The sequence below is a fragment of the Malania oleifera genome, chromosome 11 (assembly GCF_029873635.1).
Source record: "Malania oleifera isolate guangnan ecotype guangnan chromosome 11, ASM2987363v1, whole genome shotgun sequence".
NCBI lineage: Eukaryota > Viridiplantae > Streptophyta > Magnoliopsida > Santalales > Ximeniaceae > Malania > Malania oleifera.
In genome coordinates, this window is record NC_080427.1 from 42,351,045 (window position 1) to 42,377,698 (window position 26,654).

The 26,654-nt window shown below is 36.5% G+C and overlaps 1 protein-coding gene across 3 annotated transcripts in view; it reads right to left on the minus strand.

Annotated features, from left to right (window-relative positions):
* Positions 1 to 492: 492 nt before the first annotated feature.
* The window catches only part of LOC131167852 (uncharacterized), a 41,796-nt gene continuing 15,634 nt past the window's right edge, over positions 493 to 26,654 (minus strand). For 2 of the 3 annotated variants that reach the window (XM_058126857.1, XM_058126859.1), the window contains 8 exons: positions 11,342 to 11,652; positions 10,025 to 10,334; positions 9,771 to 9,926; positions 9,411 to 9,552; positions 5,835 to 5,911; positions 3,860 to 3,999; positions 3,029 to 3,137; positions 722 to 1,457 (listed from right to left, as the gene is read on the minus strand). In XM_058126857.1, the coding sequence (XP_057982840.1) occupies positions 1,257 to 1,457; positions 3,029 to 3,137; positions 3,860 to 3,999; positions 5,835 to 5,911; positions 9,411 to 9,552; positions 9,771 to 9,926; positions 10,025 to 10,334; positions 11,342 to 11,652 (1,446 nt within the window). In that variant the 3' untranslated portion in view covers positions 722 to 1,256. Of the gene's footprint in view, positions 639 to 721; positions 1,458 to 3,028; positions 3,138 to 3,859; positions 4,000 to 5,834; positions 5,912 to 9,410; positions 9,553 to 9,770; positions 9,927 to 10,024; positions 10,335 to 11,341; positions 11,653 to 26,654 lie in introns of those variants that run through there. The other variant, XM_058126858.1, reaches the window with a different exon arrangement.

Here is a 26,654-nt window from a genome sequence, read left to right on the forward strand (position 1 = left end):
ATAACAGAAGATGACACCTTTTGCCTTTTCCAGAATTTGGTGAACTACTTCAGAAGTTGACCATAATCAAATTAAAGCCAACCTCCCAAGCAACCAACCACAAACCCACTCTTTGAATAGTGTAACCACCTCCATCCAATTTCTATTCTGACCAATTGAGCATGACAATTTTGTCCCCTAAACAATAGTTAATGAGATCGAAATCTAAATTGTAACCATGATTTTCTTAGTGCATGCTTAATGTAGAATCATGATAAGCCTCTTCCATCTAATTTCTGATGCCATTCATAACGGTAACACAATCCTGTGCAAGACCCACCCACAAAACAATATTACTGAAGTAACAATACAAAATCATTGGCGTGCGACATAGCTTGCAGCCAACTAATGAAAATAAATAAACTGAGGCATGTAATATATCTAAGATTGGGTTTTCCATGTTGACAGATCTCAATCTTCTACCCCAGAAACGGCTGCTCAAAATACAGCAAATGATTCTGAATACTCCAACCAAAAATTTATACACCTCTGTAACTAACAAATTTAATTTTACACTGAAAGTCTTTGATCCAAATCCTGGTAAAAGGACGAATCAAGGATTTGAACTGTCCAAACAAGACCCGGTTTAAGTTCTTGTCCTGCATGTATAAAGCATGCACGCATTGAACGACCCAAACTTAAAAAGAGATGAACAGGAGCAGCATAAGAAAAGGCCATGCTGTTTGGATACATCTAAATGCAGGAAGCTCCAATTAATTCTCACTATTTATTGTTTTGTAGGGAAAAAAATACAATATACTACTTTTTTTCTTTTTTTCTTTTCTCAATAACATTTCTCACTCAAAAACAATTACAAGAAACTATGATTAACTGGCAGCAGAAACCCATCATACTGCGCTAAAATACAAAATCAGTTCTCTCAACAACTTACAATCTCTGCCTAACCCTCAATATACATGAGGCTACATCATACAAGGCAAGAATTGATAAATGAAGGCAGGCCGCAACTTTGCAAGTTGGATATTTGCTGGTGCAGCACTTGCCCCGTGGTAGAAAGCAGAGAGAATTTGATCCTGGGCATGATCTGAAATATTTGCCATGTGATTTTGGTGTGTGCTTCTCCACGTAAGATACAGGTAAAAATGGTTCTGGTATCATATTTTGTCATCTCGCTTCCTCGAAGAAAGTGGATGAGAAGATACCATTCTCTGGCAAATGCTTCACATATCCATACAGAAATGTGGAATAGATGGGGTTCAATTCAAGGCATAATGAACTCGTTCCAAGAGTTGCACGACTTGACTAACTGGGATAGGGGATGGAAATGGTAGTTTTGAGGTTGAGGTTAATGGATCTGCCGAACCAAGAGGTAGTCCTAATATAGCCTCCTGTTGCACATTTGTCAGCTCCAAAAACTGTACCAGCATGTCACCGTCAAGTATCTTATGTTCTGGAGCCTGTAACAAATTAAAAGATAGAAATTCTTACTGTACTATTTTTTAAGCGGTTGTCACAACTTTCTTGGTTTCAGCCACCAGTGAAATCTTTTCCTCTTGTTTTTCCTTTTCTTATTACTATTATTAATAATTTTTTATTTGAGTTTATGATTTGTAGGCATAGTATATGCATTTTTGTGTTTTGGCATTTTTCATTTGCAAATTTTGGAGTGTACAAAATTTTTCAAAAAGTACTTTTTCATGGTTTTTTTAATTATAGTCTAGCTTGGATTCACACCCAAAATTGTATGCTTTAAATTTTTTTTAGTGCATTTGGTTTGTGTGTGGGCTTGCCACTCGTTGGTGTGATTTAGAAAATTATCTGAAAACAAAACAAAAAAAACACACAAACATGTACTTCCCCTGTGTAAGTATGTAACACAAATTCTTTGTATACACACTGGTCCCAAGCCTAGATAAAGGAGTAGAGTTGCATTAGGTAGCTGAGAGTCGGTGTAAAATTTTGTTAAATTTTATTATCATCAATTCTTACCAAATTCACCTAAGTTAAGGTAATATAATCTAATAGAGGAAAACGCTCTTAATTGGGTGGAATTGGCAGAAAATGATTCATGTAGTCGACTCCACCTAGTGGGACTTGAGGCTTGTTTTTATCGTTGTTGTAAATTTAAATTGTATTATACAAATACAAACAAGACGGCATGTGGAGGACATGGTGAAGCTTTCTTTTTTCAGAACAAATTATCAAAAATATATTCCAACTAATAAAATTTGAGTTTCTACTTTTTCCAGTTTCTTATTGGTAAATCTTACCAATTACAAGCATTTGAAAATTCAATAATCATATAGCTAATGCCATCAACTATGTACATACTGTGGAAGCTAAAGCATAGTTGATTTGAGGTTGATAAAGATCAAAATGCACCGCAAGCAACACCAGATTCTTATATGGCCATCCAAATATGATTGACGACCATAGTGTGCAACTCTCTACATCCCACCAACCCATTTAAAGTCGAAAGAAAGAAAACAGCTAGGTAGAAGGAAACAAATAGAAACAAAAAACTGAGGATGCATTTGAGCACCAAAAGCAAATGGTTTGACAGAAGACTGCTCCTCTCCACATGGTCAAAGTGAAAATCAGAAGGTGTAATATTGTATTTCTTTCCCCTTCGCCATCTCTGTCTGTATATATGTATCTATCTATATATATAGACACACACAACAATAACCCAGCGTGGACATTACACAATAACATGCAGGATGTCAGTGCCACAAATAACCATTGTGATAATTTTCTAAACCATGTAAAAATTCTCATACACATATATATATATATATAAACTAGTGAGGTAGATTTGGCTACTCTAAAATCCTATAATCCTAATTCTTCAAAACATCAATATCTTTCACAAGTCTATTGTGGTTTAACTTTTTGTTTGCCAGAAACATAACAAAACTGGTGCACTTATAGAGATTCCAGCATCGGATTCTAAAATTTTTTTCCATAATATAAGTATACTGCTCAAGTATTTGGACATGGTACACAAATTACATGCAGCAGTTCTTACCTGGTTTTCCCTGCTTCGAAATTCATTATGATCGTTCCCTAAAATAGGAGAAGTCAGTGGGTGGACAAGAAGTCTAGCCTGTACAGCTTCTAACAACTCGTACTCTTCCCTACAAAAAAATATGACATGTGATCAACCAGAAAATGAAAAATCATGATCCAGATATCCCTCTCCTCGGGAGGAAAAAAATGGAACAAGAATGTATTATAAATGCAACATCAAAACATTGTTATAGTAACATATGCCACCTAGATATTTCTCCCAACAACCCCCCCCCCCCCAAACCTTTTTTTTTTTTTCCTTTTTCCATATAATGTATAATAAAATACATTTACTCCTTGAGAAATTGAATGAAATAGGTGCGCACCCATCTATTGTATGGGCAAAACATAGTTGGACTGCAGTGACTTGGTTTTTCCACAAAGCCTGTCTGGAAACACGATTGAGCTTTGGATTGGGAATTGCATACAACTGGACATGATATTATTTTAGTACAATTTAGTACCCAATCCCAAATCTAAAACCCCAATTCCATATTCCAAAGACTTGAGTTTCTAAATTTTGGCACTTAAAGACTTGACTAATCTGGAATAATTAAAGGAAAAAGAATTTGGACAATGGCTTATAAGGATATTTTTAATTTTCTATATTCTTGTGGTAAAAAATAGAATCCAACTTTTTCATGCTATGAGTTCTGGGTTCACTAGAAAATAAATTTAATAGAAAAAGAAATATATTAAGAACTGAGGAAAGAATACAAATGTTAGAGAACAAGACGTCTCAAACAATAAGCAAAAAAAAGAAAACACTGCTCAGAAACATTTGACATACCTCGATAATGGAATGAAGATTATTATGCTTCCCAGCAACGTAGTGGCTATGATACTATTGTGCAAGGACTCACTCACTATGTTAGGACCCTCATAACCCTTCAGTAGGTCGTCAGCTGGAAGTTTAAACGAAAAGGGCCCCTTCAAGAGAAACAGGATGCAACTGTCAGGAGCATAATCCCAAAAAAATAGCAATTGGACAATGCCAAAGATACAAAAAAAAATAGAAAGAAACATACAGAAAAAATAAGGATCTAGCCACCATATAGAATGCTAGCAATATATGTATAAAACAACATAATATTTCAATGCGGAGTTAAAAACTATGTCTGAAATTGGTCTCTAATGCAGTCTCAGCAACAGAACAGCATATTAAAAAACTAGACCAATAATCAGCATCTTCAAAGAAACTTTAAATGAGCATAAATATAATAAACACCAAGACTCCTAAGAGGCCAGAGTGTCAGTATCTGATACATGCTGGACATCAACACGCGCCTGGCACAGCAGGATATGTGCCCAAAATGTGCCAGAAATTTATTTTGGTGTTTTCTTTTATTGTCAGACACGTTTGTACACCCCCGGATGCGTCATGACACAGAGCCAACATGTCAAGGACACACCTGCGGCTAAAATGCTGCATTTTGCTCCCCTTTATCAATTTATATACCCAATAAAAAAAAAAAATTGACCATCCTGATTGGAGCCTTAGCACAACCTTATCCTCCCCATCCTTGTTGCCAAACCTCTCACCCAGCCATCTAAATTGTTTTTCTGGTTCGCCAGACATCTCAACCTCCCATCCTTCACTCAACCTTGACTGGTCTCGGATTTTTTTGAAGGCCCAAATCCTCTTTTCTCAAAGGCAATCAAATCTTATCCTTTTGTAACACTTCCAAATGTGCAGCACACCCACTGCCATGCATTTAAGCCATATCTGAACACATAACATGCACACACTGCATCACCCGTCATGTAAAACACAGCATAGCACAGACCCCTTTACCATCATGTACAAATCGAAATAATCTACTTGATGGGGACATGCCATCCATTGCATCCAGCCAATATTTAAGCAGCCAACAAGATTACAAGCATCTTTCAATCATATGCTACCATCACAGACCAAAATCCCATGGTAAATTTAGGCTCAATAACAATCTGGGGGCAACCACAAAATTATTGATTCTCTATTCAATTCTGTACACCAATTATCAGTCACCAATCACCATATGTTTTAATGGTTCAATAATCCACGTTTTGAAGGAGAGCTTAGGCGCAACGGTAAGATTGTCGCTGTGTGACCTCAAAGGTCATGGGTTCAAGGCGTAGAAACAGCCTCTTGCAAAAATGCAAAATAAGGCTACATACTATAGACCCATTGTGGTTCGCCCCTTCCCTAGACCCCGCATATGCGGGCCTATATGCACCGGGCTGCCTTTTTTTTTATTTTTTATAATCCACATCTTTCTCAACCCAACTGTTTGTAATTGCAACTTCGAATTGCAGCATCCATTAGATAATATGTTGAGAAAAAAACATAATTTTTCAAATAATACACATGCACACATATTCTCCGTCTCCTAATACATCCTCTCCTTCGTTCATCGCGGAAATCAATATCAAGCTTCTTATTTCCAATCATCTTCCCAATTCCAAACAGGACCACAAGTTCTCCACTTCAAAAAATTGTTAAGCAAATTGTTATGCAACTTAACAGTGAGTTTAGAATATCCCCACCCCCGTGTTCAAATACTCAATGAGCTTCTTACATGTCGTGGCTTTTAGCAAATGGTTTCTCTTGGCAATCATCTTTGGCAGATTTATAGCAAGATTGGAATGCTTTCATCCACAGGACTGTTTTGTATTTAGTTTCTTTAGAATACCTTATTCTCCCAGTTTTTTTCCTTCCTTTTGTTGTATTATTCTTCCCCTTTAAAATTCAAATAAAGCTACTCTTTAGGAAAAGGAATTACCTTCCTAATTCTCATGGCTATCTCACCCATATAGTACGCACAGCTCAGTGTCAAGTTTGATTCCGGACTTGCATTATCTGCAACAAAATGTCGACATAAAGAAACAAAATAAATCAAAAATGATTTTTCAAGAGAGTCAAAAGCATGTAAAAATTAATAAATAAATCTGTACATATATAATATAAATCTGCTAATTTTTAAGTCAAAAATTCAATTACTCCATATGAAGCAAAAACATGAACACAGGACATGAGTAGAACACAACATGGATTAAAGTTCATGGTGCCCATGCAGAAAACCTTAAAATATAGGACACAATGCAACAGGAACACACTAATTGATAATTATATAACATAATATTTCAATATAACGCAGAAAATGTTAACCTTTTAATATTTATATAAAACTGTACATTAAGAATCCAAATAAATATATAAGCATCTTTATATTTCTTGTTTACTTTATAAAAAATTCTCAATATATCACTTTTTTCATTATATATGTTGATGAGCTTATCATAATCTAAAAATAAAAAATAAAAAATAAAAAAAGAAAACCCAACATTTTAGAAGTTCTTTCATAGTTATGATTTTTTATGAATAAAATAAAATAAAGCCACATTCCAACATGTCATCCTAAAGCATGTTTAAAAAGCATAAGAAAACTTTCCAAGTATTTGGCCTTAAAACACTGTAAATTATTGATATATTTTTAGAGTTTTCAATATGGATCAGAAGAGTCCAAGGAGTTAAGCATCCAACATGAGCACAACACAGATATGGAACTCTTACTGTCTTATTTGTCAAATCCTATTAGCATGGTATGCTAGTCCCTCTACAGGATACCTATCAAACCCTTGATTAGTTTGACATTACCAAGGCACGCGGCAGGGCAACTCATGTGCCAAGGCAGTAGCTTAAGATGGCCTTTTATGGGTTGCCTTGACATTTGATGGTTGGTTAGTTTATGTTGCTAAAGAGGGAGCACATAGATGCTAGTTGCCTACTCAACATGGTCAAAGATGACCAAGGTTGGGGCCATAGTCTTGACAAGGTTGCTTATGGTGGCTGTTTTCGGTTGATGTGGTCCAATGGTTAACTCAGGCATGTTGCTAGGATGCAGAACAAGTCATGATAAAGGGGAAACCATGATTGACACAACGTGTTGACCAGTGGGTAGCATGCAGTGTCAATGAGTAATGCTTGCAGTGTTGACATGCTAAAGCAGGGCAGTTATTTGATAGTTCTCCTTACAAGGCTGGCATACAGGCTAAGCTGAAGGATGAATTCGTGGGTTAACATCTAGGCACATTTTTAGCCACATAATTGTAAGCATAACTGGTTTAGCATTCTTGGCAAATGCTGGTTGCGTCCAGCACAACCTAAGCAGTTGGGGCTGTCAACTGTAAACCATAGGCAGTTAGGGGTGTCAACTGTGTATTGATTTAACATGTGGGTGCATGGGACATAGGGAAAAATTCGTACAGTTAGGGGTGTCAACTTTGTATTAATTTAACATGTGGGTGCATGAGACATAGGGAAAAATTCGTGCATGGTTTTCTTGCACATTTTAGAGTGTTGTAATACTCATCTTTGAATAACAGAAAAGGTTGGGAGGTGTTGCTCCTGTAAACACAGTTGCCTTGTGAATGTCTTTTCACTGTTACATGCTTGCAGGACTTAACCAACAAGATTGTGTGTGTGTGTGTGTGTGTGTCATTGGCTTAACCAAGTGTGCCGCTTGGTGTCGTCACAGTGTCAAGTTGTGTGCTGTGAACTTAGATCATGTGACAATACCCTATATGAAGGTTGGTCTAGATGTGGTTCTAACTGCAGTGTTACTGCATGAAGCAGCTGCTGTCAAGACAAGCGTAGGCCATTGGATGAACCTGCACTTAACATCTGAGACATTTTGGCCATTATACAAAAACAAATAGGATCCACTTAAATGATCACTAAGGGGAACAGGACCTATATAGTAAATAATGATAAAAAATAAATAAAAACATGATACTACATATGCTTTAGTTCTGGGCCAGCATAACGCTAACTCGTTGTGGTTAAAAAAGGCAAAAACTAGATGCAATTGAACATAGTTAGCACAGACTAGAGAGACTACCAGTAGAAACCCAACAAAAAATATGAAGACTACTAAGCTAGAGAAATTGGGCTCCCAAAGTCAGCATAATTAAGAGGACCATTCTGGTAAATGAATGTTCAAAACACATAGGATTAGTAGAAAAAAAATAGAATATAGTCAATGTGTTGGTTGCTGAATAAGAACATTAAGTTTTCAAATTATAAAACCCCCAGTTTTGACCCACAAATTAACAAATAGATGTGCAAGGAATTATTCACTTTGGCTCATTCCTCAGGGTTTTGCCCCATGACAGGCACCTCAAAAGGTTGAAGTCTAATCCATTCTTATGTAGCCAAGATCTCTTATAGATATCTGATCTGGGGTTGTGAGAGGCTCCCCTATCTTATTTCCAATGGCCCCATCAAAGTGACCCACACCTCTGCATGGGGCCCACACCTTTGTGTAGGATCCACCCATGGCAGTACCACCAAGGTGGCTCTAATACAAAAAGTAAGGGTCTCAAGTATTATCAGCTTTGGCCCATTAAGCCTCCTGTTATTACCCCAAAAGGCACCTCAAAAGGTTGAACCCTAATCCGTCCTTGTATGGTACACACTTTATTTCTGGACAAGTGTTGACCACAAAAAATCTGCAATGTCAGACACAAACATGGCACAATGGGTATTATGATAAGGAAAAAAAAAAAAAAAATTTAGAGGTCAGATTGCAATATTATTAAATACTGAGAAATTTCTCATATTTTAAAAACAAAAAAATAAAATAAAATAAAGTAAACTTGTAACTAACATCACTCACATCATCAAGAAATCAAACAGCCCATACTTATCAACATAATATGCAAGTAATAATGCTTGACTTTTTAAAGGACCATATGTGGATTTAAAATGTGTTATTAACACAATCCCACATAAAATATATATACTTTTTTTATCACTCTGTCCTTGCAGCATTGTGTCATGAATTTTTAAGATTTGATGTGTCAACATGCATCATGTTGAACACCCATGTCAGTGTCCATTTTTCAAAGGAAAACACCTCATAATTATGCAGGAGGAGCCATCTGCAAGGCAGGTGGCTCGATTTGGTAAACATAAAAATTTGAGACATACAAAACTACTATTAACTAACCACTTGTCCTAAATCAAAAGTAGATAGGTTGTTGTCCTTGTGGCTCACATTGTGTGTGCAGCCTGATTCCACATGGAGAGTTAAATGGACAATGAATAATAGCCATTACAGGGATAACTTTAACAAACAACAATAAAAGCAGGCAATAAGAATTGAACTCCTAGCAACCACGGCTCCAATACCATGTTAAAGAATCAATTCGCCTAAAATCTTAGGCAGTTAAGTTGTAGGCCAACAATGCACATCAAACCTTAATAAACACAACATCATAATGCAAGTCCAATAAGAGTCGGGAAAAACAAATGACTGTTGGGTAAGCGTGCACAAGTGAATAAATAAAATGCCTACCTTCCAAATGGTTGGAACATGAGAGAATAGCAATGCTCCCCTTACGATCTGAAACAACAGCAGTATCAACATCCATGAGAATACAATCAGCAACTAACCTCTGTCCAGGGTCACCATAAAGTTGTTCCAGCCTTTTGGTATCCTGACATAAAAATAAAACACAGTGAACACGGGATCCATGCAACAAATTCATGTCTACTTTACAAAATCCAATTCACTCATACCAAGAAAACATCAATTGATCTGTGCTGCAACAAAAAATATGTTTCCCAGCATATTTTATAGAATGTCAATAACATATTTTTTTTTTTATGAAATAAAGAAGAAAATAAATGACAGGAAAGAGAAACTGCCACTTACCTCACGATAGGAGTAGAAAAGGATGCCATCACGGCAATCACCAACAGCAATTCTAGTAAATTGTGCAGTCAAAGACATTATCATGAAGCGCGTTCTTCCTACAGCATACCTTCTCACTTTTTGGGGACTATCATTCGGAAAACCACATACATAGAACTGATACAAGACAACATATCTGTCAGCAACCCAATGTAATATAACATAATGCAAATTCCATTTAGCATATTAGAAGCATGAAAAAAATTGTAACTTACAGCATTACCAGCAGATGCCAGGAAATAACGGTCAAGATAAGGACAGACAGCAAGTACCATTCCAGGCCATGCAGTTGCATAAGCCAATCGTAATTCCCATGACTCATCAAGATTAATTCCATCACAGCTAGTATCATCTGGGCTGCTGCAGAGACTACTGCTTGACAGCTGTTCAGCAGCATACCCAACAATTTCACGAAATGGTGAAGTTCGTTGAGAAGACGAGCCTGCCTTCGAACAAAATGTCATAGAACCGCTGTCTGAATTTTGTACATGATCAAGGCAGAGAACAATTAGGCGCCCCTTGGTACTGTTGAAAAAACATATAGTTAAAATACAGCTGCATGGCACTAAATACATTAAATAAATCTAATAGGTCACGATAGTCTCAAACATGGCATATCTAGGGGGCTGGGTTGGCAGCTGTCTTGCCAACCTCCTAAAATGCCACGCAGAATTCACTATACTTAAAGACTTCCACACACACAATTTTCTAAGTACACTGCCCACAACCCCCCCTCCCCCTCCCCCTCCCCCTTCTTCACCCACTTATATACTACGCCCAACTGGCTCTTGACCACTACCAGCCAATGATGCAGGATCAAGAGCAATGGCTAAGGAAAATGAATGAGGCTTGCAGCATTGTAGCTCCAACCAAGCAAAATTAATGGGTAAAAGGGTCGCAGCCCTTGCCCTCCCGATTTCTTTGTTTTTTCCCAATAACAGGCAAAGAAGACAATGGCAAGCACAACATGTTACGTGTCTTTTGAGCCAATGATCCTTTCCACGTCATAGATCTCCCTTTTTGATGAAATCAGCGCAGGGGCTACAAATCCAACCCATTTCAAAGAAAAAACATGGTGAGGCAGAGGTGTTTCTTGGTGCTGCTAGGCAGTAGCAGCATATGTGCTGACTGTTAGGAGGGAATCAAATATGTTATGGAGATGTGAATATAATCAGGTGGAAATGCAAACTAATCTATCTTGCTATCCTACCGAAACCATCAGGCACACCCAAACTTTTAACAAGCTTCAATCCCAAAACTATAGTTAGGATTATTTTATCCAACCTGTTTCTGAAAAATTCGAAATAAATCACTCATCTAACCCATTCGTTTGTATCATTTTCTGGTAGGTTGGCAGGTTACAGGTCTAAATTGTTACTCTTATTACAGACAGAACCAACGTAATTTTAAACCAACAGGAATTCTATCAAAAGTGTAGAACGTTGATGCCTCAATACTCAAAAGTAACAGAAACTCCAGTCAATTAAGACAGAAAAAACTGGGAAAGGAATAGTATGAAGGAGATGATTAACCTTTCAGCTTCACCACTAGGCATTATAGCTGGACCAGAAGTTAGACTGGTTCCAACCACAAGAACCTGTTCATTTCCAACCCTCACTAACTCCATGGATTTTCCTGTTTCCCCATGTCCAAATTTAAAAGTTGAAATCTCTGAGCCACTGAGAGGATCTATGCAACAAATATCAGATGAATATGAATCATTACTCAAATCAGTTCTCATGACAAGCAATAACCTGCTTTCATTATGATATAGAACCTTCCTCGGAGTGCCACTAATGCAAAACTTCTGCACATTAAGCCTCTTATAGTGAACCATCTCTACCTACAGCATCAAATAATCAAAATTATATATGACCAAGTTACGACTAGTAAAGCAGAATAGTATTGAAACATAATGGTAAATATCAACCGTAAAAAAATATTGTAAACCCATTGAACTACTTAATCAAAATTTTCTCTACTTAAAAGGAACTGCCTTTATTTCTGACATAATAAAAATAAATAAATAAAAAATAAAAAAAAAAGATAAGAATATAATTAAATTGCAGACAAAGGAGATGTTACCACAAGTTAAACCGGTTTAGTATAAAGGATACTTTATGAAGAAGTGAGTATTATATGATAAATATCATAATTCAAAAACTTCACAAGCATAATTTATGAATTTTAATGCTGTAAAGAGGTTCTAATGCTCCAAAAACATCAGCAATCCCAGCTTGGGAGCCTAACACCATACAAGTCTCCAAAATAAGGTGTTATATATAATTATTGTAAGCAAGAAATGTGAATGTAAGGGCTAGACAACCATCAATACACGACCAATTTAATATTTAGTGTCACGATGAGTATCAGATGGGCAACTACATCCTATAGTGCAATAGCACTAGATAAAACATGAATCCTACAAAAATTTATTAATGGTGCATCAGCATAGTCTTATATTTACACAAAGTTCATTACTCACGAAATTGAAATGGCAGTTAATTTCAGTCTTACATATTTTGTCAAAATATCAATGCCAAAATCTAACAAGATCATGAAATTTTAGCCTAATTCATCCAAATTTTTAACTATAGAATGAATTTCCCTTGAAATTCAAATGTGATACTCAAACCTAAAGTGAAAATTTTCTTATCGTTCATTTTATTTTTTATTGAAACCAAAGATTAATACAAGGGCTATGGAAATTACAAGAAAAATTAAATTTAGAAAATTAGCAACTACATTTTGTTTGGCCAGTTATATCTAAATTGTCATTATTTGTATAATAAATATTTATCCGATTAATTTATATTAACTGAAGATATGTAACATGAGTTTTATACTACATCTACTGCCCCTTATACGCAACATATAATATTTCTAAAACCTGCATTATTATGTCTATTAACAATTTCTGAAGTTCCATAAAGAATTGTATGCTTTACAAATAAGTTCCATCATTTTTTAAAATAGAAACCAACATTGAAATTTATGTACATTTGAAGCTTCAAAATTTTAGTCATAATAGAAATTTGAGACTTTGGGTGCAAGACCAACAAATTTTACTCCAACAATCGTCCATATACAAGTATATAACTCAAGACATACATTTTTTGGAGAATAAAATTATAGATCAGAAAAGGGGTGACCAAAAGAAGATTCCCCAAAATAAGAGGACTGTATAAATGTATCGAATCTTAAATATAACAAAATTCATTATTAACAAAATGAACTGAATTACAACATGAAGTGCCTCAACATGAAGTCAATGAACATGCTTGATTGTGCCTCAACATGGATTCCTGCTAAATCCACATGTATGTATGATTTAACCCAAGAGTACTTTAAGTTACAACAAGAAGATAGGAGCATTGCAGATTATTTTGGATAGACGAATCTTATTCATGAGGTCCTTAACATCGTGCAACCTATAACTGCCAAAATTCGTGAGATGCAGAAGCAGAGGGAGCAAATGATAGTTCTTCATGTTCTATTAGGCTTAAGACCTGAGTTTGAGGCAATTGGTCCCAAACACTCAGTAGTGTCGAGCTGCCATCATTTGTTGATGTTTATATTAGCCCCATGGTTTCAACCTTAGTTTTGATGATGTCAAAAGCAATGAGAAGTTCTAACTGTTTGTGCAAGTGTTTTTGGATGCATAGATAGGGCTTTTCAAGAGAGAGATGAAATTCTCAAAGATGCATAGATTTCAAAGTCCAAGTGGAAAAGAGGTTGAAGGAGGAAGGATTAAAAAGCATGGACCAAGGAAGAGGAAATTTTCGTTTCTCTCATGACGAAGTAAGTTTAGGGAATGTGTTTTGGAGTCGTGCTAACACAATTTTGCAATTTTACATTAGATCTTTTTTTTTTTTCCCCCCTCAAACAAACCTATAGGGGCATTTTTGTCATTTGCTTTTACATCCTAACCAAATGCTCTAAATTTAAGTCCATATAAAATGACTTGCGTGCAAAATTTATCATTTGGAGATCATTTGATTGGTTTTTCAAAACACTAAAGCAAAACAGCAAAAGTTGCATATGTGCCACTTAAGATTCATTTTCTCTTAGTATGAAATTTTTTTAATTAAAAAAAATACCTTTTTTCTACAAACTAGACTCCTGTAGCTTTAATTTGACATATTAAATGTATGTTTTGGACTAATATATTGTGCACAATAACTTATTAAATACAGACTATTTATACTATCAGGATTTTCTTTCTAAACTCTGATATGCTCTAGTATTTTGTCCTTTTCTCTCTGTATAGATATTCAATTGACTTGATTTTAAAAAAAAATAAAACTAGACTCAAAAAGGAATCTTTTGACATATAAACCACCATATTTGAACATGTGTACTAGCCATTGGAAAATTTTTAAGTGGACTAACCAAATCTGGCAGTAGTCCTTTTCACTGTCTGACCTTTGTGTAGTAAATGTATTATGTCTCATGACGCTCATATTTAAATGAGTTGAAACTTGTTTTGTTTTAAACTAGACTCATTTTGAGATATTAAATATTTTTTGTATAATTTCTAAGCAATTAAAACGGTTCAAAGTAAAGCTATGTGAACTATCAGAATTATCTCCCAGCTGTCAGCATGTTGTTCGAGTGACTTGAAGTGCGTCATTATGAAGCTCAAACAGCTAGTACAAGTTTTTGGCTATAAGAGGAGGTCTTCAAGGTGTTTCAATCCAACAAGAAGCATCACATACTTTGAGCTCTCATTCTCTCATAAATTTTCAAGTTTCATTTGAGCTTAGAAAAGTTCTTATGCTTGTATTTTCATATCTAGTCTATCAAGAGACTTTAATTTATTGTACTCTTCTATGTTGTAACAAGAGCATTGAGTTGATCTTTCTAGCTCAGATTGGAATCGAGTGAGAGTTCTGGGTTGTTGAGCCTTCAAGCTCGGGGTGAACCAAGTTCAGTTCGGTTGTATGGGAAGTGTGGAGCTCGCCCATTGCAAAGGAGCCTCCAGTTGGGAGTTTTTACTCCCGTTCATTAGTGAAAGGTGATAAGAATAAAGATCTTAACACAAGTGGACGTAGGCAAGTTGCCAAACCACTATAAAAATCCTAGTGCACGCCTCTTTACTCTTCTTCTCTTTAATTTATTCACATTGCTTGTATTATGCTTGATTACTTACCTTTAACACTTTAAATACTTGTGATTGTTCACTTATGCTACATCAATTAACCCATTTAGCATTCAAACTTTGAAACTTTGTGTTTTCCTTACAAGACATGGTCGAATCCGAAAATACACGCACCTAGCCAAAAAAACACAATTCAACCCCTCCCCCCCCTAGTGCAAGACCATCACCACATTTTCATTTTATTCTCGTGTCCTTCATGCTTCCTTTAGCACGCATTCTCCTTCCCTTGCACCTGACTCTGAGAGGACAATCTTTGCTACACAAAGTGATTCTAGTTATTTACCAAACAACCGCAAAAGTTATCGCGGTGGTTTGAGTACTAGGTAGGGATGGACGAGGCAAAGGTACTCCTCGCAAGTGAACTCATTGCGGACGGACTAATCATACTATTCAGCAGTGATGAGATCTTAACGGTAGACCTTCCCGTGTTGCCAATGCAGCCACCACTAACTTCACACCTTTGGGGGCAGCCAATGCAGCCACCACCGATTCCTCACCGTTGGGGTCGAGAGTGCCCTCTAGCTTCCCGTGGTGTATTCACAACGGCAGCTCCAAGGAAGAGAGTTCCCCCTAGCTTCCACTACCATGCCTTTGGTTTCCTAGTCCGATGATTATACTTCCCATGATATTGATCCTCCTATTGCTGTTCGGAAAGGTAAACACACTTGTACTCGACACCCCATTTCCAACTATGTTTCTTATGACTCCTTATCACCCTCCTATTATTGTTTTGTCACCGCTCTATCATCTACTACCCTTCCTAAATCTATTTCAGAAGCGTTAGCCCATTCAGGTTGGAGGGATGCTATGGTTGAAGAGATTAATGTTTTACATGACAATGATACTTGGGATTTGGTACCTCTTCCTCCTGACAAGTTTGTGGTTGGTTGTCGCTGGGTTTACACTATGAGTTAATCCTAATGGTTCTGTGGCTTGTCTAAAGGCCTGTCTTGTTGCTAAGGGATACACCCAGGTGTATGGTTTGGATTGTTCTGATACTTTTTATCCGGTTGCCAAACTTACATCAATACGTTTGTTCATCTACTTGGCTACTACTTGTCACTGGCCTTTGCATCAGTTAGATGTGAAAAATGCTTTCTTGCATGGTCACCTTGAGGAGGAGGTTTACATGGAGCAACCACCTGAGTTTGTTACTCAAGGGAGTCGGGTTTAGTGTGTAGGCTCAAAAAGGCTTTATATGGTTTAAAACAATCTCCTAGAGCATGGTTCGGTTGTTTCAGTGTTGTAGTACTTGGGTTTGGTCTTCGACTTGTGCTATGGATTATTCCATGTTTTATCGTCAAACTTCATCGGGTAGGATCCTTCTTGTTGTTTATGTGGATGATATTGTTATTACAGGTGATGATGAAAAAGGTATTCAAAGTCACAAACTTTTTCTACGAACTAAATTTCAGACCAAAGATATGGCACTATAGACACCCCATTTTGTCCAGGCCAAACATAGCAGAAAAAATTATTATTATTATTATTATTATTATTACAGTGTGCATACAGAAAAAATAATAAAAATAACAAAAAACAAAAAATAAATACATCAGAAAAAAAATAAAAATAAAAAATGAAAGATGTAGGGAGGACTCCAGATACTCCATGCCCAAAGCAGGCACCTACACACACACACACACACGGGAGACAATTAATGAGCCGGTAAAATTAGTTGGCTACATCAAATTAATGAGCCGGTGAAAATTGGCTGGCTGGGTGGTGAGTTGGTTGAGAGCTTACAATTAAAGGCTAGGCGGTGAATTGGTTGGGAGCTTATAAAAAATTAAATACCTCCTGTGAGCTTATAAATTGGCGTTAAGAGAGAGTGCAGGAAAGGGGGAATGGAGAGAGAAGAGGAGAGCATGGAGCAGGGAGAAGACAAAGAAGATGAGGAAGAAGAGCAGCTCCATGGCCAGCACGTAGCAGCAGCACAGCACCTCCTTCTTTAAAAAGCGGGTATGCATCCAAAGATAGGAGGCCCGGAAATTCTAGGGTGTTCAGAGATCGCACTTAGCCAAACTCCAGCCCAAGCCTCCAGGGTGTTCGCAGGTGGCACCCAACCAGAATTCCAAACAGCAGGAATGCCCGAGCTTTCCACGTTCGTAGACTGCTCTCAGCTGGACGGCACTGCTTAAAGCTTCCTGGCATCTCCATCCTTCAAACTTTGGTTTTAATTTGGGTTTAGAATCCGATCAAGCTGAAATTTTACCAAGTCGTTTTTTACCCTTTCTTCTTAATTTTCACCATTCAGATTATTTTTTTGAGCTTTAAAACTTTATTTTTATTTCTTGAACAGCCGCTTCGCCGCAGCAGCAGTAGGCTCGTTGGATGCCTGCGCAGTCCACATGATATAAACGATCAGACGGTGATTACTCGTCCGATGAAACTGAAACTTTTGTAGGATCTTCATGACCCATTTTTCTTAATTCTTACCGGTCAGATTATCATTAGGAGTCTTGCAAATCCGGTTATCATTTTATTTCATTGTTCCCTTTTTTGTTCTTATTTTCATATTGAGTTGTTTGAAATGTTCAATTGCCTATTAATATCTTTTGTCTAATATCATTTGCATCCCATATGTTTGAAAGTCAAACCTATTTATTTGATATGGCTTTTTTTATTATTACAAAAATAAAATAATAAAATTTGTGAAAAATCCTGGAGGTTTTTGAAATATGTTTAGAAAAATTCAATAAAGATTTTGAAAAACCTAGGAAGGTTTTAAAAAAAATACCATTAGATGATTTTCTTAATTTTTGTTTAAGTGTGTCCCAATGATTACAAAAAGGGCAATGGGCATTTTTATACCTCACCTATATCAGCTCTGAGGGGGGTTTTTCTAACAAGATTCCTTTTTTTGGGGAGGTCTTATTAGACATTCCTAATTCACATCCAAAATTTTTTTATACTCTATTAATTTTATAGATTTATTCATCTATCTGTTTTTTTTTTTAGGAGTAATTAAAAGTTTATTAAAATTCAATTTGGGGATAATTCTTAATTAATTAGGTACCGTTCGTAGAACGGGTGCACAAGGGGTGCGAATACCTTCCCCTAGCATAACCGAACTCTCAATCCCAATCCTGGTATATGCAAACAAATACTATTCTTAATTGAGTAGTAATCAGGTGTTCTAACCACACCAAAAAAATAGGTTAGTGGCGACTCCAAGTTTTAAAATATTTTCAAAAATCATAATTTACTCACAGTCGCAGTTCACGGGGCACCACTCACTCCCGCACACAGGGCACCACTCACTCTCGGAACATCGCGACAGCTTGACGACTCCGCTGGGGACATCGCGACAGCCACCATTGAAATATTTCTTGGGTATTAAAGTATATAGATCTCGTATCGGAATTGTTGTGTCACAAAGGAAGTATGTTCTTGATATTTTGGATGAAACTGGCTTGTTGGGATCTAAATCGGTTGATACACCCATGGACCCTAACAGCAAGCTAATAACAGATATGCGTGATTTGCTAGCTAATCCTAGACAATACCAAAAACTTATTGGAAAGTTGAATTGTCTAACAGTTACTTGGCCGGATATATCTTTTGTAACAAGTGTTGTGAGTCAATTTCTAGATTCACCGAGGACAAGTCATGGGACGCAATAATTCACATCTTAAGATATCTCAAAGGTGCACCTAGGAGAGGTCTTCTATATCGTGATCAGGGTCACTTATATCCATGGATATACTAATATACATATGTAAATTGGGCTGGATTGCCTTCCAATCGGAGATCTATCACCGGATATTGTATCTTGGTTGGTGGTAATTTGGTTTCTTGGAAAAGTAAGAAACAAACTATGGTGGCAAGGTCAAGTGTTGAATCATAATATAGAGCTATGGCCCACACTACCTGTGAACTTGTCTAGTTGAAAAACATGTTGAAAGAATTGGGTTTTTCGCATTCTCAGCCTATAAAGTTGAAGTGTGATAATCAAGCTGCTCTTCATATTCCCTCCAACCCAGTCTTTCATAAGCGGACGAAGCACATTGAAGTTGATTACCACTTTTTTCAAGAGAAACTTGGGCAGAAGCTCAATAGAACCACTTATGTGAAGTCGGACATGCAGCTTGCTGATTTGTTTACCAAAGTGTTGGGCGGTGCTCATGTTAAATTCATTTGTAACAAGCTAAGAGCTTATGACATTTATGCTCCAGCTTGAGGGGGAGTGTTAGTGGTTATATGTCTTTTAGTATTATTGTTATTGAGTGTGATTGTTAATTCATGAGAGTTAGTAAGGGTATTATTGTCATTAGAATGTATTTAAATTTGTATTATAAATAGAGGGAAAGACCTATCTTCAAGTTAGGTCATTCATTTTAGTCAAATCTTAACAGAAACTAAGGGGTCGTTTCGTATCACTATTAATAATTATGAAAAAGAAAATCAATGGAAACAAAAAATAGAACTAAAAACTAAAAGGGCAGTCTGGTGCACAAAGCTCCCATGTAAGTAGAGTCCGGAAAAGAGGCAGACCACAAAAGATCAACAGTATGTAGCCCAGTGCACAAAACTCTCGCTTAGACACCTATGGTGGAGAAGGTGTCTAAATTCTTACAAGAGAATTCCTACTCTCACTTGCTCTACCTAGCAAGAGGCCAAAGCTGAGAGGTTTGATGGGTGGAAGGGTGCCCTTTTTTTCTCTAGGTGGTCATGTTACACTCATTCAAGCTTGTCTCTTTAGTATCCCACTATATTTCTTGTCCATTTATTCATTACCTATGGGTGTTGCAAGAAGAGTTGAGTGATTCATGTGATATTACCTTTGGTTTGAGGTTAGGGAGAAGAAGGATCATTTGGTTAGTTGGAAGATAGTGTGTAGGTCTAAGGAAAAGGGGATGGGAGATTGGGTCATGGCAATCTGGTGTCTAAAACCATCGATTTTTCTAAGCAAATGGTTATGGTGGTTTCCTTTAGAGGAAAACTCTATTGACACAAAGTTACTAGAAGCAAATTTGGCATGCATAGGACTGGGGGGATGCAAATATGGAGATAAGATGTTCCTTTGAGACTCTTTGGAGGTGCATTTTCACAATTTTACTCTTTTTTTACCCCATTTACTAAATTTTCTCGTATTCATTTTCAGAAGATGTTTGGTTAGGCGATTATGCTCATTTCTTTTTCTCATCTTTATCGTTACACAATAGGGTTATCTACCCTTTCTTGATCATTAATGGGAAACACTTTTCTTGGGATTTTCGTTTTCATAGGTCTTAACGATAGGGAGGTGGATGAGCTCTCAGCCTTGTTGGTTTCACTTGAAGGTTTCTGTCCTTCTAAGAGGAAGGACACTCAATTATGGTCTCTTCATTCTTCAAGGAAATTTTCTTACAAGAGTTTTTTCAATAATTTGATTTTGATAAACGAATTGTTTGAGCTTTACAGTGGTATTTGGATGGATAAAGTTCCATCTCAAAGATCAAAGCTTTTTTTTTGTAGGTTGTCCTTAATGGAGTTGACACCAACAATCTGTTGTAGAGTAGGAGGCTTCCTAAGTAGACCTGACAAAACGGATACAAATTCATTAATCCGAACCAAATCCGACCCGCTTTAACCGACTTATAATCGACCTGCTTGTTAAATGAGTCGAATATGGTTTTCCATTTTATATCCGTCCCCTTAGCAAGTCGGGTTGAGTTTATTCGGTGGATATCCGCCAACCTGCTTAAAAGCCCATTAATTAATTAACCCATAAAGCCCAACAGCCCCCCCTCAGCCCCCAAAGCCCCAACCCATCCAGCCGGTCAACCCAATGCCCAACCCACTACCGACTCCAGTGCCCACACCCCACGGCCATGCAGCACACAAGAAAACACTGACAGGCTGACAGCTCATGCCTCAAAGCCTCACTCTCATAGCCCCACACGGTCACACACCCCCCCCCCCCGGGGCCCAAAACCCAGATCAGCAGATCCTCAGCATTGCAGCACAGAAGCGAGGCTGCCGCTACGGCAGCCTGGCCCTACTACACCCACATTAAGACACTCGTCAGCCTAGCCTCACCTCGCCTCGCCCACGGCTCATCGCAGGGAGCCTTCAGAGTTCAGCCTTCAGCCTCACTCATCCTTACAATGTAGATTCATCATTACCACGGAAGCCAGAATCACGGAATTGCCGAAGTGCCGACTGACGACACCACGCTGACTGCCGAACCATGAAACAAGGATCAACTCTCTCTTTTGGTGAAAATTTTCATCTCATAACCTTTTAAATCTTATACAAGAACAAGATTCGGAGATTGCTTATGTTGTTTAAGAATTAAATATTTATTAAAAAGAGTACCAAATTTAATTGATATTGATAAAAAAAATATTGTATTGAATAAATATTGAAGCAATTTTTTTTTCTGTTGTGTCAAAAAATATATATTAATTTTAGGTACAATGAAAATTGGTGTTTTAAATAAAGTTTAAATTATTGATTTATAACATGATTGTACCAACTTGGAATTAGTTAATAAACTACTTTTAATCTTATTTGTTCATTCCCATTTCTCTATTTTTGCAGTTTATTACAAGGATTAGAAAATAAATATCTCAGTCAATAGTGAATTCAATCGATCAAAATGATGAAATGAGTGAAGAAGAAATTCAATTGCCAAAAACGGTTGATATAACTACTAGAAAAGTTAATACACAAACTAATCGCAAATTGTCGTATACAACTTCAATTATTATGACACAAAATTAATTATTAATAAAATAACAATAAAATTATATTTGAAAATGGCAGATTATCCGCCATCTGCCATGAATTATCCGACCCGAATCCGCCGAATCCACCTAGTCCGCTACTTAAACGAGTCAAATGTGGATTATGATTTTTTCACCCAATAATCCGCCTAATCCGCCACGGATTATTCGACCCAATCCGCTTTACCAGGTCTACTCCTAAGGCTGTACTTCCAGATGGGTGCTATATTGTTTTGATTGTTCGGAATCAGTTTGTCATCTCTTTTTGCACTTTACTTTTTTCTTGAGGGTTTGGAATAAGTTGTTTGATATGTTTGGGTAGAGTTGGGTGTATCCTCATTTGGAGGAGGATTTGTTGGCTACTTCCTTTATCGGGTGGTTTGGTAGCAATGGAAATGGTTTGGAGTTGTGGAATTGTGAAATGTAGGATTTTTGCCTTTTGTGGGTTGGTTGGTTGGAGAGAAATGCTCGTATATTTACAGAGGTTTGCTCTTGCTTTGGGATAGGATTCAATATTTGGCTTCGCTTTGGGCTATTGATTTAAGGTATGTTTTTTTGGAATCAAAGCATATTTGGAACGTTATGTTATTTTAAGAGTAATTTTAGGTTTACTTGTGCTCCTTTTTATGTACATTCTTTCATCTTTAATAATATTTCTTCTATTCTATCAAAAAAATACTATTGGATCTAAGTGTGTTAGGTTTTCAATGTCGGAGTTATTGAGGAAAAGATACATTCAAACCTCCACAAACATCTCAAAAAATAATCCAAAAATCAATTTCACATAAACATGCAATAATCTTATGCTCCCAACAGTGTGGAGACAGTTGAAAATCAAAGCTCTAAATGCTATCAAAATTTAAATTGAAACATAATTCTAGAATCCTAGGGTTAGAAGCAGTTTATTGTATCAAAAGGCAGCCACATCATCATTAGTCAGGTGCAAAAAAGGTGTGCCTCAATTGTGAGTAAATGGTTTCTACTGAAAAGAATTTATGTCCCACCAATTCCTTTAATACAATTCTTTGTTGTTAAAAAAATTGATGTCCCAGGAAGCATGATGAGAAGTCAATTTTCAAGTCTCATCAAATGAGCTGATAAAGCCAATCCATCAATTCCTTTGGCTCTTCCCAACTTGCAATTAACTATACCAGTTCTGGTACCTGGCCAGTGTGGGTAAAACTCACCTCGTCGAAGAAGATGATTGGGCAACCGTGGGATCTCATTTCAGAGAAGATCTCTGTGAGGGCAGGAAGAGAGGGAAATGGAGAGGAAGAAGAGGTGAGAAGGGGAAGTGGAAAAGGCCATGGGATCAGATTTGAGGGCAGAGATGATGATGTCTCAGATTTCTGGGAACCGGAATCTGCTTCTGTCTTCTTCTAGTTCTTCTTTTGTGATCTGAGTTGCAGCAGAAGAGGAGGATTGAAAATTGAGAAGAGTGGTGCATCAAAGACTTCTAAGATTATAACAGTCTATGGGCATCCTTGCCCTTCCCTGGTTAACCAGGGCTGAGCGGTTATGGGGTGAGGGGGGATCAGCCAGTACTACACATAAAAGCGCTAAGCTCCTCCTTGGCCAGTCCAACACTACTCATATATTGCACCATACATGGGCCAAGTACTTAGGCTCACATAGCCTAGGCACCAACATGAATGCACCCTATAGTAACAGGCAGATTTAAAACCTACACTCTTTAATTTTCTTGGGTCTCTGTAACAAAATTTCTGATGCAGATTAAACTGAATGTTTATTTTTTTGCAGGGTAGCTCTCTTTCATGTGATTCCCATTTCCTCCAGAATCTAGACAAAATGTAGATTGATGAACTTGTCCATTTAAGGGAAAATTTGTGTCCTTTTGTTGGGAGGGATATGGCTTTTGGATGGTTCTAGTATACTCACATCTAAATCTTTTATACTGCCTTTTATTGAAATCCTCATACCCTTCTCCTTTTCCTATGGAGAATGTTACTTAAATGCAAAAATTCCCTCTTAGATTAAAGCATTCACTTGGATTTTGGTTCTCAACAAAACTAATTCCAATGATTTTTTTTTCTTGTGTATTTGACTTACCTTTTTTATTTCTGTTTTGTCTAGGAGGTTTCTTTCTTCTCTTGATAAAGTTCTTTTTTTATCAAAAAAAATAAAACTAATAATAACAATTTGGTACTGATGAGAAGATCTAATAAATTGATAATACAATCCATCCAGATATGTGTGTGATGTGCCTAGCCTCAAATCAGACAAATGCACAGACTTATTTCTTCATTGTTGATCAGCTAGCAAATTTCGAGTATATTTTCACCCTCCCTTCCCAATCAGGCGTGGGAAACTACTAGGAGTAAATAATCTTACGTTCTTGATGTTTTGGGGGTCCAACTGAAGAAAGAAAAGGAAAGTATTCTGTAATTGTGCTTGGCATGCCATTCTTTGCTTATGATGGACAGAAAGGAATGCAAGGATGTTCAAAGATCAAGCTGTGCCTTCTAACTTGTTTTGGGATAGAGTGGTTTTTCTAGCTTCCCGTTGGGCTTTGGCTATGGAGTTTTTTGGGGTTTATCTAACTGATTAGAAAAAAATATTCAGGGTGACTCTGTTATAATTATTGTTTCTCTTTAGTTGTTGGAGGACATCTCATCCTCTAGCTCTTGTGTCATTCCTTTTTTCTTAATATATTTCTTTTCTTGATAATTTTTATAAAAAAAAAAAAGTTAGTTTCTTAGAGAAAAAGGTTTTACGTGTACTTTGTGCAGTTGCACACTTGCACATCAGTTGTTTGTTGAATTGGATTACTCTACACCAGGATCCTGATTTTTCTTTCATGTTGCATTGTACATGACAACTTCTCTTATACTGATGATTTTACATCCCTTCACACATAATAATGGAATTCTGGATACTGCAGAATAAAACATAACTCTAGCATTATGCTTTGTAGATCTTTTGTCGGGTATATATTACCTCGAAATCAATCTCACATGTTAAACTACTAGGGGTTGGGGTTCAACGAAGTCAGGTCCCATTATTTAAAAAGGTAAACTCTTTTCCTGGTTGTAATGAATTTGCCATTGTAAAAATACTTAGAGCTAAACCATCTGCTGCTTTCAGACTTTTGTTTTTCATTTTCCCTGTTCTTTTCTTATTGCTTATGTCTTGTATGTTGTTTGATAATTCAATAATAGACATTTTTTTATTAATTGGGATTGGATTTGAAACCCTAATAGTTAATGACTTAATATTTTATTACTTGATAGTTTTTCATCTTCTTCTTCTTCTAATTCTCTCAATTCTATCAATATATATAAATTCTAATATCTGTCCTACATCAGAAACTTCCTTTATTTCCTTTCTTTTCTCCCAAAGACCCAAAAAAATTCAAGTATTCTTGTTTCTTCAGCCCTAAAATCATGAAAAAGCAATAAAGATTTTATGGGTTAAGAAATCTTGTTTCTTCAATATTTTTGGATTTTGAATCTTGAAATTAGATTGAAGAATTCTTGCAATCCCTTGTTGCTTAAATATTTTTCGATTGATTTTCGTTAGCACCATCAAATTTCCTGCAGCAGAGACAAGAATATAGCAACCAAAGCCATAGAAATAAAATCCTAGTTGACCCAAAACTTAAGATTCATTTTCCGATCTTTCCAGCATCAATTTTCCTACATCTAAGTGTATTTTTCAGGCAGTTGTCTTCACCTTTTTAGTTTCAACCACCAGGGAGATCTTCTCCTTTGTAATTAATTTTTTCTTTCAATAGTTGGTTAGCTGTGGTGATTTTGTTCTAGAATTTGTAGGCTTAATATTTTTTTTTTGTGTTTTTGTGTTTTCATTTGCAAGTCTTGGAATATAACAATTTTTTTTCCCAAAAAGTACTATTGCGTGGATTTTAGTCTAGCTTGGATGCACACTCAAAATTGTATACTTTAAAATTATTTGGTTAATGCATTGTATTGTGTGAGTAGTTTTTACTAGTTGTAGGGTGTAACTTAGAAAACTATCTTTATGAAGTAAGTTCGTTAAAAAAGAAAAAACAGAAATGTGTACTTCGCCTGTGTAACACAAAGTCTTTGTACACAGCCAATCCCAAGCCTGGATAAAGGAACAGGATTGTGTTAGGTAGCTGACAGTCAACTTAAAACTTAGTCAAATCGTTTTATCATGAATTCTTATTTCTTACCAAAATCACCTAGATCAAGGGAATAGACCAGGTAAATATAAAAGGACGAGGGTTAATAAGTTAGTACAAGAAACTAAGATATAGACTCTTACGGGAGAAAGTATGGAAATAGTGGAAATAATGTTTAGAAGGAAAATTAATTTAGTCTACCTTCAAGAGATGAAATGGATAGGAGAGAAAGCCAGGAAAATTGAAAAATCAGGATTTAAACTTTGGTACACTGAAATATAAAAACAGGGTGGGTCTTATTGTAGATAGAGATTTAAAAGATAATGTAGTAGATGTTAAAAGAATAGGGAATAAGATCATTACAATCAAGTTAGTTAGGCTTTTGAGATAGTGAACGTCATTAGTGCATACGCTCCCCAAATAGGCTTTGCAGAAAATCAGAAAACACAATTTTGGGGAGATATGGATAGTATTTTACAAGGGATTCTGACGTCTGAAAAGACACTCATAGGAGCTTATTTGAATGGTCACATTGGGAAGGATAATAGAGGGTATGAGAGGATACGTGGAGACCATGGATATGGAGATAAAAATGAGTCTGGCGATACAATCTTAGATTTTTCCATGTCTTATGATTTGGTTATATTAAATACTTGATTTTTAAAAAGAGAAGAACATTTAATAACTTTTAAGAGTGGATACAATAAAAGTCAAATAGATTTCTTTTTAACTAAGAACAGGAACCATCTATCTTGAAAGAATTATGTAGTTCTCCCACATGAAAGTTTGGCTACACAACATAAGAGTCTTAGCATAAATCAACACAAGAGGACTAGATGGTGGAACTT